This window comes from Triturus cristatus, chromosome 4_2, assembly GCF_964204655.1.
Source record: "Triturus cristatus chromosome 4_2, aTriCri1.1, whole genome shotgun sequence".
NCBI classification, from domain to species: Eukaryota; Metazoa; Chordata; class Amphibia; order Caudata; family Salamandridae; genus Triturus; species Triturus cristatus.
Window position 1 is genome coordinate 302,344,087 of NC_140586.1, and position 15,470 is coordinate 302,359,556.

The 15,470-nt window shown below is 42.2% G+C and overlaps 1 protein-coding gene across 2 annotated transcripts in view; it reads right to left on the bottom strand.

Annotated features, from left to right (window-relative positions):
• ASTN1 (astrotactin 1) overlaps positions 1 to 15,470 on the bottom strand; it is a 636,055-nt gene that overhangs the window by 314,545 nt on the left and 306,040 nt on the right. The window contains exons 3-4 of one of the 2 annotated variants that reach the window (XM_085601604.1): positions 10,296 to 10,686; positions 5,962 to 6,135 (exon numbers count right to left, since the gene is read on the bottom strand). In XM_085601604.1, coding sequence (XP_085457730.1) covers positions 5,962 to 6,135; positions 10,296 to 10,686 — 565 coding nt within the window. The remainder of the gene's footprint in view (positions 1 to 5,961; positions 6,136 to 10,295; positions 10,687 to 15,470) is intronic. The other variant, XM_085601605.1, reaches the window with a different exon arrangement.

Here is a 15,470-nt window from a genome sequence, read left to right on the forward strand (position 1 = left end):
TTGAGAGTAAAGAAGATCAAGCGATGAGTATGTGAAAATCCTCAGTATCCTCTTAAATTGCCAGTTGGGCTTTCGGCCTCAACCAGGAATTAAGTCTGAAGCGACAAACATCATCGAAGGTCCCAAGAACCAAGGCAAGGACAAGTAACAGCTAAAGGGCTCCAAGAACAGTCTGCCCGATATGATGCACTGAACCACTATATACTTCTCAGATGCTTCCAAGAGTCAGTACATATAACTGGACCAAAACTGGAACGGACTGAATTGTTCCTCTCAAGTTGAAGACTACATCTCAGAATTAGTTTAGACCAATCCAGAACCTCTTGACTTGTGTGCAGTGACTTTTCTGGGTCTTTCACCTTGGATCCCATTAAATAGTAATTCTCCACGGTTCTTCCACTCAAAACTTGCATCCAGCCTAGTCCACCCAATTTCCATTAAGAAAATCAAATGAAAGAAACCTTAGCAGAGATACCTCTGTCAGGTGTGGCTGTCACTGACATCTCAAAAGATGTAAAATCCTTACAAATGAGTTAAAACCTAACCTACCTCATCAAACAATCCTCTCACTGCTAGCATTTCCACTACTGTTCTCTGCCAAAATATCGAGGTCAGAGGTATCTACCTGTACCTTATCGACTCTAGTATATTGACTGTAGGGGCAGATTTACAAGTCCCCCGGCGCCACCAAAAAGAACTGGAGAAATGTCGCTAACCGACATTTCTCCAATTATCAAGGTGTACGCTAACATGCAGAGCGATAAGAAAAGTAACGCTAACCGCGGTTGTCGCTACTTTCCTTACGCCTGCTTTTATTCTGACTTAGCCAAGTAATCCAATGGGAGGTGGATTACATGGCTAAAACCACCCTGCCCTATCAGCAAGGTATCGCCGGTCGCAGTGCGATTATCGCTGGATTTCTATCGCTTGGGGGATAAGCGTTGCTGATAGCACACTATCTCCACGATAGAATCCAGCGTTAGCCTGCGATAATTATCCTCGCGCTAAGAGCACTGAGCGATAATTATCGCAGGCCCTGCTGATATGCCCCTAGATGTTTTCAAAGCACGCTGTCCACTACAGGAAGTGGCAGCACCTACCAACACATCATGAAGAGGTGGGGCCCTATTACCCACTGCAATAATGTTATTACCTTTCTACTGAAGCCACTTGCAACGCACAAACAAGCAATCATAAGAACTGCTTGTGTGTACAATACAAAGTCTTACAACTATTGGAAAAACATAAACAAATACTGTGGTGCTCAACACCAACTGACACTATTCAACACCCCCACCAAATGGGACTCCAAGGATGCTGATACAACCGCAAGAAAGACTACATGCAACATTCTAAAGAAATGTTACATAAATAAGAAACTGAATTAAAACATGGACGCACAGTGGGTGGCCAATGTGATTATTACCTATAATTTCAGCATGCACTATCACTTGACTAGCTACAGGCTCAGCAAAGAGGCCCAGAAGTATTATTCGTATTGCATCATACTCTGCAGGTCGTCTTAGTGCGTGCCACTCAGAGACCTGCCGTCTTAGCAGGATGAACATAGCTGTATTAATGCAAAATCTGCAGGTACTTCAGACGGTCATTGACAGTGTTATTCAGATACCTGCACATTCAACAAGAAGTCCAGAAGAAATATTATTTAGTAACTTGCAGGCTCAGCAAGGGGTTCCTAAAAGTTTAATTCAGATGTTCACAGGCTCTAAAGGAGGTCTCAGGGTGTATCACTCAGATACTTACAGGACTAGCAGGAGATCCATCAGCATATCACACCTGTACTATGTATAGGTTCACACGTTTAGGAGTGTGCACCTGGAATTACCATTCAGCAGTTTACAAACTGAAGAGAAAGTTGCTGGAAATTATCAGACTATATGCTTTTCTTAAAAGTAATTGTGGTTGAAAAAGGTTTTGTATGAAACAATCTGAGAACCAGATAGAGGGGTGCTTCCACAAAATCACCTCTGCCAAGATCTCCAAGGGTGGTTTTGCTATCTCAAGTACCAGACTACAAGATCTGCAAGGATAGCTTAGCACCCTGAACATAACGCTCAGGTCTGTGTAAACTGTAAAACAGCTACGCAGGAAAAGGCACCAGCCTCTAGGAACTTATAACCTGAGAGATATCTCTGCTGTCTTGCACCAGTATGTGTTACAGCATTTGACGTCAAGGGACAGCTCTGCTTTGTAAGAAACGACTCATTAGCAAAAGTTAACCTCTTATGATGAAATTCCATAAAAGAGACTGAAGCCTCAAATAACTTGAACAGAACACAGTGTACTTTGACTCCGATTCAACCCCTGGCATAACAACTGAAGAGGAGCACTAAAACTTTAATAGGTAAAGCTCAAGGTCAGTGACAAGATGCCATTCACAACCCTATACTCCTTATTTTGAAAGGAAGAGGTCTGTTGGAGAAGAGACTATATATGTAGTTACTGGGGCTTTGAGATCCCCACTGCTCTTGTAAGTGTTCTTGAACATCTGTTTGTGTTTATTGACAGTCACAAGACACATCTGCTTGGCATGTGTTGCTAAAGTGACTCACCATAGACTGGCAGGGGATAGCATAGACCCTTTTACATTAGGGAGGTTGGTCTTAAGAGCGTGGTACCATTGGCAGGTTGTCTGTTAAGGAAAGCTTGTAGGAATTTATGATGGGGCATTTGGATTGCATGAGGGATTGGAGAACATCTTTGTATGAAGGTGTCTGAATTTAGAATGTCCTTTGCCTTTTGTCTGTGGAGAATCTCTGTGTTATGTTAGGTTAAGGTAATGTGATTGAATGGCTAACTACAGGACTTCATCTAATTGGAAGAGATGTAAAAGAGACCGCTTTGGTTCAAAACGTGTGAGAACTGACATATATTGGTAACCTGGTTCCACTGATTTTCCAAAGAAGTTATAATTCCTGTTCTGGGTGTAATTTGTACCCTCTACCTTGGTTGTCCAAAGGTTACCCTCCACCTTGGTTGTCCATAGAAGTGTGCATATCTCATTGTGCCACTCGTTCCTCTAGGTCTTTCTTACTTCACAGCAAGTTCTGTATTTCCCTCCAAATGGAAGTTCTTTGATTTAGATTGTTTTTACACTTGACCATCCATTCCTTCAAAATCTTGCATGGCTGGAAACTCCTCAGTTCGCAGCTGAACAAGGAAGCTCACTTCCTGTTAGTATTCGAGTAATTTATAACCATCTTGAATTTGGAAGACCGTTAGAAATGTGGCTTTCTCATGACCCCATCAAAGGTACGAAGTGCTATATAAATTTTGCTACTATAGAATGCAACAACTCTGGACTTCTTGGTCACCCCTAACTCTGACTGTTGAGAGAAGCTGTAAGTCTAATTTTGGCCTCAATATTTATCCTCTAGGTGCATGTCTTATCTCTAGAGTTGTTATTTTATGTAGGAGCCCTACCTCTGGACTTGTTATTCTAACAGCATTCTTGTTTGTTCGAAGAAGCCTTGAAACTTATTTCTATACCTATTGTTTGTTCTCTCCCTTCAGTCCCAGATGGGATGCATGGACTGTCACTGCACATTACCTTAGCTACCCAGTGCTAAAGGGCTTGTGCTCTCTCTCTAAAACATGGTTTGGTTGACTTACCTACAATTGGCATATTTAATTAATGTATAAGTACCCAGGGATTGTAAATGAAATGCTACTAGTGGGCCTGCAGCCCTGACTGTGCCACCCACTTAAGTAGCCCTTTAAAAACATGTCTCAGACCTGCCTTTGCAGAACCTGTGTGCAGTTTTAAACTTCCATGTCGACCTGGCAAGTTAACCCTCTTGTTAAACGTTCCTTTTTTCAATACATATTAGTTACCCCTAAGGGAGGCCCTGGGCAGCCCAAGGGCAGAGTGCAGTGTATGTAAAAAGTAGGGCATTTACTTTTAAGTTTTACATGTCCTAGTAGTGAAAAAATTGTAAATACGTTTTTTCACTACTGTAAGGCTTATCCCTTCCATAGGATAGCATTGGGATTGACGTATTACATTTTATAAGTTTAATTAACCATTGGGAAGAGATGGGACCCCCACGTTTGGCATCTCTGGAATCAAAATTTAAATCACACTTTTGGTAAAGTCAGATTTTGAATGTTAATTCTGAAAAGGCCACTTTTAGAAAGTTGGCATTTTCTTACTTTAGCTATTAGGTGCCTTCTGCCTATCTCTCAATACATTTCTGGGGTGGATGGCAGATGGGCTTTGTGCATTTCCTCTAGACAGCCACACACAAAGGGAGCTTAGATGTGACTGATGAATAGACCTGAATAGGCTGTGTCCTGTCCCCACACAAAGGGCTGTATACCCCACTGTAGTGAGTCTGGAGCCAAAGCAGGAAGGGCAGGAACTCTGTGCACTTCAAACGCCTCTCTTTGAAGTCTCCCCCACTCCAAATTCACAACTGGGTGTAAGTACTGGATCTCAGACACCACCACTTCAGTATACTTCTGGAACTGTGCAAACTCTACCAGGAAGAAGGACTGATGTGCTTCTGAAATGACTGCCACTCTGCTGGGCTGATAGTCGGCTGGACTGCTGCTTTGCTGTGCTGACCTGGTGCCTGCTGTCCTCTTGCCTGGGAGCAAGAAGGACTGGACCTGCATCTCTCCTACCCAAAACCAAACTGTCTACAAGGGCTTGCTGGCTTGACTCCTGATTGAAGACTCAGGGACATAAAAGACTTCTAAATAACCTTGCTACAGCACCTGAACTCTGTCATCTGAGTTTCTTGCCCTGAAGTCAATCCAGTTCTGTACCCTTGGACGTGGGTATGAAGTGCTCAGAACCGGTGCATCGCCATCGACGCCTAGGCATCATCACAGCTGCAAGGAACAATTGCATTGCATTTCCATCGATGCAACACATCACTGATGCTGCGAGGATCAAGGACATTGCATCGCTGACGGCATGGCGCATCGCCTCCATTCCTGACACATCTTCGACTTTGCGCAGCTCAGAGCCCATACATCACCTACATCCTAAGCATCGAAATCGACGCATCGCCTCCTTTGCTCCTTGCATCTCGCCCTCGGCGCAACCGCTAACCAGGGTACTGTTTCAGCAGGCCCAGGCTGGTCCCTGTATCTGACCTGTGCTCCATCGCGTTGGCCGGAAGTTTTTAATTTGATGCGGTCTAGCAGAACCAAATAGGCTTTGTTAGCACATTATTCTTTTAAGCACAATATTTTAGTTTATTCTTCAAAAATTCATAACTCTGGTTAGACTCATTGGATTTTTTGTAATTATGGTCCTGTTTTGTTCATTAAATAAAGCCCTATTTTTCTACCCAGCTGTGGTTTCTTTGGTCTTTGTGTTCATCCCATTTGAACAAGGATATTATGAGTCCCACCGGTAGACTTGCTGCTTATTCACTACATATGGTTGCCCATAGATGCCACGTGTCTGGCATCTAGACTTGTTACATAACCTCTTTATGTAGCTGGCAAAAAAAGTGAGATATATTACCTTACGACATTTTGTTTGTTTATCCTCTTCCAATAGTTGCCCTAAAACGCTATGTATTTCGCCGCTAGACTTGTTTATCCTCTTTCTCTCTGGGAGCCCTGTGAAACTAGGAACACTGCCTCTGGATTTGTTGTTCATCCTTTCTCTCTAGTTGCCAGTGAAGCTAAAAGCTCTACTTCTGGAGTTGTTGTCCATCCTGTTCTTCGGGTTGCTCTGTGAAGCTAGGAAACCTACCTCTGGATTTGTTATTTACCCCCTTCCTACCGCTGTCCTAAAAACCCATGTATTTAGCCTCTGGGCTTAGTTATTTTCTCCCTCTAGTTCCCCTTTCAAGCTAAGAACCCCACCTGTGGATTTGTTGCTCGTCCACTCTCTGTTTGCCCTGCGAGGCTAGGACCCCTACCACTGGGTTTTGTGTGTAGGCCTCTCCCTCTGGTTCCCCCTGAAGCTAGGAACCCTACCTCTGGATTTGTTGTTCATCCTCTTCCTCTGGCTGCTGGATGTGTGTGATAGCAGAGTGGCCTGTTGCTGGTTGGTGTCCACAGGGCTGGTTGCGATGATGTTGTCCTTGTACTTCTTCATCAGAGACAGCTTGGCATTGTCACTTCCTGAGCAGGAAGAATTTAAGGCAAAAACTTTCAGAAAGGGAGAAAAAGAAAAGAAAATGAGGTACTGTAGGCCCAGTGAGCTTTGCATGGATGGAAGTGTGAGACCCGTGCATGAGGGGGATTCACACTTGGTGGTTTACATGGACATGAATAGCAGATGTGCCATAGGCTAGGACTGAGAAGCCACGGCAGCCATGTGTGGCACAGTGTAATGAAATAGGTGATGCATGCTCATGTCAGGGTGTACACTACTGACAGAGCCATTTGGAGGTTCTAAATTGGAATATTAAAATGATCTGCATGCTGATATGAAGTACATGAACAGAGCTGTGGGTCGCCCTTGTATGCAATAGCATTTAAAATGTGAAAGCATCTTAGCATGGATTGAGGTTGAAGTGCATTGTCGGAGCTACTTGTGGGCCCCAGTTGTGGAATGGCATGGAGTGCTTCGGGTCAGGATTGAAGTGCCTTTCTGTGGGTCCCAGTCCTAGAGCAGCCAGGGGAGTAGCTTCAAGGGAGTGTTACACCCCCCTATAAAATGCAATCTATAGTAAATAGCTGGGTACAGGTGCCTTCAGTCGGGTATGGTGAGGTGTCTGTCGTATTTTACCCTGGATTTTTACATGCCAACACTTAAAAAAATACACACACACTCTCTCTATCTCTCCTCTCTGCCTCCAAACTTGGTTGGTTTGAAAACAATTGTGTTTTAAGTACTCCTAACAATCCGCACTCCTTACTCTTGCCAATGCCTCTTTAGCCCCCCCTCGTGTCCTGCTTCTCATGATGCATTTTAACAAGATATCCCAGGGTGACTGTTGGGAAATCTGAAGCTTAGACCCATTCCTTCTGACCAAGCAACACCCCTGGGAGCAGCGGACGGTGATGTTGTCAGGATTCATGTGCATTGGCAGAGATGTATGTAGGAACCAGTTCCTAGACAGTGGGCTGTGTGAGTCATTACTGAGGTACAGAGCTCTGGGTCAGCTCCAGTACAGCCTAGCAGACATACCACGGGCCAGCATTGAGGTGCACTGGTAGAGGTCTGTGTGGGTCCCAGTGGAGGGGAGTAGAGGGAGAGAGCGCATGAGAGAGAAAGAGCATGTGAGAGAGGCAAAGTGTGTGTGCATGCGTGTGTGGAGGTACTGCAGGTAAAGATTGATTTGCACTGTCAAAGCCCTTTGCAAGTTTCAAACTAGTGCTGGAATATCAGAGATGCGTAAGGTAAGGGTGACATTTTAATTACATCAGCATATTTTCTGGAATTTCGCATTACGCTTGTTACGCGAAATTTCCCAAATTATGCCATTAGCCTGTGCCATGCAACTGCCCCACCGATTGCAGAAAAATGATAGGGAGGGAACAATAGAAGCAACTAGAACACGAGCAGTGGTTATGTGTGACAATTGTGCTTTTTGCACCTTTTTTCTAGTGTGAAATGCGTTCTAGCTTCAAAAATTGACGTGAGGTCACATTTTGAGCTAAGACATAGTGCTAAATGACTGATTCGCGATTTGCCTAACTAAAAGTAATTTTGCTTAATTTTCCAGAAATTTTTCATAGTTACACAAACTCACTTTTACACACCCCTAGTCATGACTGAGATGCACTGGCTGACGCGTGTGCAAGCATCAGACAGTGCTGGTGTAGGGGGTGCTGTATGTCAGGTTCAACAGCACAAGAAGAGATGCTTGTGTGTCTCAGAGTGGGAATAGCATTCGTGCTGCAGGTCAGCACTGAGGTGCGCTGGGAGCGCAGTATTTTTCTGGGTCACAGTGCCGGAACAGAGGAGAGTTCTGCATGTTGGGATTAAGGTACCCGACAGAGCAATATACAGGTCCGGTGATCAAATAGCAGTGATGCTGGGGGTCAGGACGAAGGTGCACTGACAGAGCAACATTTGGACATCAGTGATGGAATAGCACGGGTGTTGTAGGTCAGGACTGAGGTGCTCTGGCTGGGGCCAGGCCCCAGTAAAGCATACCTACCAACTTACAAAACCACTCCACTGTGTGAGGGGGGCGGGGCCTTGGAGGGGGCAGGGCTTGGTGCCAAGAGCTATCCAAGAGGCAGTCTGTAGCTTACCACGTCCCCACCCCCTCCCAATAAAAAAAGATAGGGTCTTTGAGGCTGTTGCCGTTGTACTGGGGTGTTTTCTCATATCTTAAAGGGCATCGGCTGCTTACAACTTCTGAAAACGAGCTGGAAATTCACTCTTTACAGTGGTTTTCAAATTATTTTCTCTGCCGCTGTGTGATTTTGGCTCCTTACCCAGTGACCGTGTGAACGGAGCTGAAATCGTGTGACACACATTGGCACCGTGTGAGTTGAAAGGTATGTTAATGGTTGAGCTGGAGCGGTTTAGATGATGACAAAGATAGAGATGTGATTTTGAGTGTGAGAAGAAAATGGTAACGCTATGGATTAAAAGGGAAGAAATGTAGCATTAGATTAGCCACGGAGTGATTTTAATAACTTGGTGAACACACAATCTCCGATGTTAAAGGCAGCATGTTATGTATGAGTAGGGTGACCAGATGGCACCATGTCACCGAGACATCACTTTTCCTCTTTTCCATTCCTTGACTTTGCGTTTACATCATTCTTATCAGTATTATCAGGTGTGACGCGGCCGTCATATCATTTTTAGCCATGCCAACATGGATTCACATACCTACAAAATGAGGCGAGATTTTTTTTTTCTTTTGATTTACTAATCCAAGATGGATTAGTAAATAAAAAGTTTTGCAAAATGTGATTTTTTGAGATAGTGCTAATGGGCTTTTTTGAGATAGCACCAATTAGCTTTTTTTTTTAAAACAAACAAACGGGGGAGTGGGTTGGAGTTGGAACGAGTGGTGGACAAGGCTACATGGAGGGAGAGAGGGTAAGAGAGAAGGATTCTGGCAGAGAAGAAAAGGACAAACAAGAAACATCAATGGGAAAGCACACAGACAACGGAAGGTGGGCTGGGATGGGGAAGCGCACGGGCAACAGTGGTTGGGCGGGCAAACATGGGAAGCACACAGACAACAGAGGAGTGTGGGGAAGCAAGAAAGACAACAGTAGGTGGACGTTATTCTGGAAAAAGAAAGAACAGCAACTGAGGAGGGAGGGGTAGGGGAGAAACCCACAGGTAAAATATAGGAATACAGAATACACGAAGGCCACAGCTTGAAAACACATGCGTGCAGTTAGAGTGCTTAACCAAAAAGAAATAAAAAGGGCTTAAACTGGAGCAGAGGAAGGATACAGATAAAGGTTACATACTCTAGGGGAGGGATTAAACACTAGAAGAGGAAGGAAAGCCCAAGGAAGCCGATAAATAAGAAGCAAGCAAATGAGAGTGACAGTAAAGCCAACCAATGGTAAGCAATGGGCGGGCTCTAAGCCCACTGTAAGCTAGCAATATGTCTTGCAACTCCCTGTTGCTTGATGTTGCTTCTTGTTTCAGAGAAAAAGCCAGTTCACTACCTATCTAAGAAAAACCATTACAAAAACCATAAAAATATGACAGATGGATAAACTTTGTGATTGGCAAATGTGCCACAATTTCAAATATTAATTGTAAGGATCATCATAGTAAAAAAATGTTAATGTATATGTCAGCTTATACCTTTTGCAGATGAAGCAGTAGGAACAGAGATACCCACAAAAAAATGGAATGACACATAAAAACTGGCTCTGGCTCAAGTCTTATCTAATAACGTTTTCATTCAAAAGTTTTATTATTGCATCAAAACCATATGTGGTTTATCAATGACGTTTAAGGAGTTGAAATGAACTTCTTATCAAGTATTGTACTTTCCCTCAAGACAGCACAGATCTAACCTCTCAAAAGGCTCTCAATAATTCTTGCTTCACTTATCTACTACTCTTCAATGAAGGTCTGCCCATCTTTATATGGAAGGCTTCGTACAATTAGTTTCTTGAACCTTAATTTGCAGGCACTGCTGTGCTTTATAAACTAATGTTTAATGGAGTCTCACTCATTCATCCATCAATGGCCGCATGCACTTAAATAAAGTCTCCCTTGTCTTCCCATCCCTGACCTTATACACTTCAATGGAGTCTCGTTGCCCATATGTCATGTTTCATGGGTGTCATGGCCCAACATTACCATGGGTTCCTAGTCTCAACAGAGTGATACCTTCTTTGCATCGAAGACAGGGTTGATGCTTCCCTACCTGGGGTAAGATCCATGGCTGTTTTCTCGTTGCAGCCCTGCAGAGAGTCCAGTGTGCGGGTCATCTGGCTGGCAAAGTCCTCCCCACCATTCATGCATTCACGCTGCAGGTGGTGCCGCAAATCGGTGATGTCATATTCATACCCATCCAAGATGGGGGTCTCGCGGATACTTAGGGTACCAGTGGAATTGTGGCCCTGCCCACGGGCGTTCCGTAGGCTCTCACGTCCATGTCCGATCAGGACAGATGGGATGTAGTGGATCTCATTGGCTGCTTCAGCGCTGGCGCTCTTCTGCGGTTGTGGAACGCGACGTCGCTTGCACCAGCGGCGTCGGGTGTAGAGGATCAAAACCAGACACAGGATGGACACCAGCAGGGCTATCATGCCACCCTATGGGAAATAAAAATGGTGAACTGGGTGAGACAGAGTTATGACAACACAAAGTAAAGGAAAAAAGAAAGGGGCCGCAATTGCAATCCGTGTTACTGTGTGCAACCCCTGTGCTATTACGTCCAACCCCAATGTTGCTGTGTGCAACCCCTATGATATAACCAACCTGCCTACTGATCTTTAAAAAGCAAATATGGTTTTAATGTTTTGATAACTTTTAGGGGTGGTTGTTTGTGTCAAGTTGAAAGGTTTTTTATGTGGTATCCCTTCCTGTGTTGACATCAGGTCACAAAGAGCATGTGTGCTCACTCATGATGCAGAGGGCAAGAGATGCCAAGACACACAGCATCAGAGAAGCAGTTTAGTCATGAGGTGGAGGAAAATGACAGAAATGTTATCAGTTAAAAAAAAATCAGACAGCAATAGATTTGATACATAATTGATTCTTGAGATAAGGCAATTTAGACATTATTTGCATTCTTTGGGAGGAAAAAGACAGTGAACATGTCACTTGGCCAAAAAAATGATGTGCGCATGAGATACAGTATAAAAGTTAATCAGGAGACACTGACCATTAGTGAGAGAGGTGAGTCGCCACCATGAACCTGAGCAGAGCAGAGGAGATGTTATATTATGCAGATGTGCACGTCGGGGCTCTCCAACGATTATATTTTTCCACTGGGGATAGGCATTTCTCTTCTCTTTTACAGGTTTTTAGTTCCAAGATCCCAACTATACCTTCTTATGCTCTCGGATATATACCAATAAGACAATGGCAACAAATACAAATTAAAGAAGGGAAAATACTTTGGAAACTGATTAAAGTGCATCAAGTTAGCTATGGTCAGCCCACATGCCAGAGGGATTACCAACATTATACGATGGGCCTACAATCTTCTACACGCAGAACAAGGCACTTTAAGATCTTTACTAAAAACAGAGACTTTCGAGTTGGGATCACCAAAGTAATTTTTTAGTCAAAATCTAGCCATAGCATTTAAATTAACAAACTGTACTTTTGAATTGCTGAAATCTTGGTCTCCTGCCCATTTGAGGCTTTTCCTAAAACATTTACCGCGGAGGATAAGCTATGATCTCGATATCCAACATTGCTCTAAATTACACCTTTATGAACCTTATGCAGAGACAATAGAATATAAACAAGTGCAACAGTATACTCGTTTTACTTTAAGGCATGGAATTAGGCGATGCATTATACAACTTCGGCTTGGGATCCTCCCTTTCAAATCATTTAATTTCAAATGGATTTTTAACGAAAATGCCGGTAGTTTATGTGACCTTAGAGGTGTGCAAGACTTGAAGCATGTTTTGTTTGTTTGCCCTAATTTGACAGTAGTAGAAGCCAGAAAACGGTACTTAAAATTAATTCAAACAAGATGTAACAGTACAACTGTTCAGAGTTTAATTTCGCTTCTTAAGTCACCTCCTAATGAATTTGTGTGTTATAATCTGTTTACATTTTTAAAAACCTTTTTAAAATTGTATTAGAATGATCAACTACCACATTTTAAATAACAAATGTATCTTTATCATCTTTTTAATAATGTGTTGTTCTCAGCAGAGAACTAAATCAAATAAATAAACTTGACTTGACTTGCTATTAGCATTTGTATAGTGCATTTCTGCCCATTTATGGCCTTGCAGCCTTTGACGTAATTCGATATAGGCTTAGTGTGCAGTTCTGGGTTTATCACTGACCAGAGTCGTAATAGTTAGATACCTTTATGTTATGCTTACGTAAAGATGGATCTGTTTTGTGATGTGATGTCCTTGGTGATAGTTCCTAGTGCCTAATTTTCAGACACTAGTGTGGAGCAATGAGCACTAGTAACTCCCAAACAAGTGGTGGGAAGTGGTTGAACAAGGCATAGCTAGCCTTGTAACTGCGAAAACTGAAAACTTTTTTATGCTTGTGGTCAGTCATAAAATCCAATCCAACCCGTTCCCACTCTAGCAGTGACCAGGGATTTACACTATCAATGGGCTGGAGTACCTCCACTTGCAGTATGGAAAGGGAAATGGACCATCTTTAAAGTAGGAGATGAGGTTTCTCCATTGGGAATGCTGTTTGCCCATGGAGATAAAAGGGAAAAAAAACAGTTGCTTCATTTCCAAAATTCATAATTTTATGCTGTGTAGAATTACGGATTGGGGTGATGGGAGCCAGGAAAGTGTGTCACACCTGGAAAAATTATCCTGGTGCAGATTTCCAGGAGGTGTGGGGGCCGGACGACAAACAACATTGGAGACACAAAAAAAACGTCCTTGCTGCATCACTGCATCTCCGCATCCCCACTCTTCTGCTCCTTCCTCACCAGCACAGGCTCCCAGAATTCCCTGCAGTCAATCCTGATGCTGCTCTCATAAAAGCAGCATCAGGATTGGTCTGAGCGCCAATGAATGTGCTCCCAGTGAGACTGGGAGCCTGTGCTTGTGGCCTCCAACTCAGCTCCGGTTCAGCTTCAGTGTGCTTCGGTTTGGCAGTTTTGAGACGGCCGGCCAAACCCACATGTGCACTGACAACCCCCGTCCATGACTTCCCTCTATTAGGCCCCGCTCCCAAGACTCGGCTATTGAAAGAAAAATGTAATGATAATAAGCACTTTTAATATTGTTTCATTTTTAAAGTTTTGAGGCTGGTGGGGGGAGCGACGCTCATCTGCCATAGCGGAGGAGCTGCCGCTGCTGAAAATAGCTTTTTTCAACGTATCCAAAAGAGACAACCTTACCTATATGATCAATCCCCTCTCCCAAATTCTTATCAGTGCCCATTATGTTTTTTAAAACCATAACATATAAAAGTGCTCTCTAATTCTAAATAGGTGCCGACAAACACAGAAGAATGCCCATTTTACATGTCGATTAGCTTCACAAGGGGGAATCACTCAAAACATTTTGGGCCCCTTGTGGAAAAATCTAATATTAATTATAGAGGTGGGCAAAGTTTTTTGTCATGACCTTCACTTATTTTAGTTAAAAACTATGATTAATAGACAAAGATTGCAAAAATCTACGCAAGAAGACTTTCAGGTGAAAATCTGGACTTTCGTGATGTTTTACAATTTTGTACACAAATGTAACTCAGCCTATCTTTCCTTCGCAAGTGCTGAGTCATGAGTGAGGAAAACATAAACAAAGTATGTACTCCCATACACAACCCATGTGGGTTACAGGTTTCAACATCAAGTACAGAGAAAAAAACCTAAACTGGGGCATGGTCAAAGAGAAAGTCTGCAAACCATGTGACGTCCAATATTCAAGATTCTCACAAAACTTCTATTGTATGAAACAAACTTTGTGAATCCTAATCTGCGATGAAGTAGCTCTAGCTCCTAGTGTCTTATCAACCTTGCAGAAAGTGAAACTCTGTCTTCTTGCAGACTCTGCGGCTGCAGTATCTGCGATGAAGCGCTCCTAGTGTCTTATCAACAATGCAGAAAGTGAAACTCTGTATTCTTGCAGACTGTGCAGCTGCAGTATCCAGTCATATTTTTAGAGTGCCCACACAGTACAGACCAATATGCACACAAACTGCAGGTGGACCAGCAATAACAATCATACTCATAACAGGGGCTAGTTTCAGCAAAGTGAGGGGAGCAGTGTTTTGTTTCCTGGTTCAAAATATTTTATTGAATTTTAGCAGGAAACACAAGACCACACACAAAATAGCACCAAATAAAGGTACAGAGAACTATAGAGCATAGAATAACAAAGCTAAAAACAATATCAAATGTAATATAAGAGACCATGAAGCCAATAAAGTACCTATACATTCTCAAATGGGAAAAAGTACTAAAAAGTAAACGAGAAACTGAAAAAAGAGGAACATAGTAGAAAAACAGTTCAACTATAATGAAATAGAGCTACTAAAGTGAATCAATCAATACAAATATGAAACTGTTCTATACAAGACAAGAATAAACATTCAACAATGTAGAGCTGCATAATTATTATAGGGTCCCAACATAAATGATAATTAGGAGTATTATGTATGACACCCCACAAAGTCAACAGAGCTCCTTTTCTGGTAAATATTATACAGGACCACTATGCATGTACAGATAACAATGAAACATTTTTACAATTAGTAGTAATTGATTTTGAAGCTGCAGAAAGTAAACCATCCAACAGTTTACTATGAATAACAGACATCTTTTTTGAAAGTAAGGACGATTTACATATCACTATGTCAAATGACAATTTATCTGTGATTGGAAATATTTTTATAATAATGCTTCAAATCTCATTCCGAACTTTTTAACACTACTGCATTTGTATAGAGTATGGCGCAAAGAGCCTATATTCATATTACAATTCCAACAGTTAGCAGAATGTAAACATTTTGCATTAAATAATCTTAAAGGTGACCATAGACAATTAAATATTATAAAGGAATTAGTTTGATAAAGAGAGACAGGTAACCATTCAGAGACACAAGTCATCCAAATCTCATGAGAAATTGATACATTTAATTCATTGTTACAAAATAATAAGAAAAACTTAATATTGTCTTCTTTTGAATTCATACATTTTTCGGAAAGTGAAGATAAATTAAAATTTGCAAATCAGAAGTAACCTGTAGAGGAAAATCGTTTGGAAGTGAATCAGTTACATAAGATCTCATATTTAGAAATATCTGATGTTAAAAAAGACATTTTTTGTCGTAATTCATCAAAAGTCAAAAAGGCATTATTATGATAAATATATTTTAAATAAAAAAATTACAGCCTTACACCAAGATTGCCAAAATTGAGGGTGTTTAG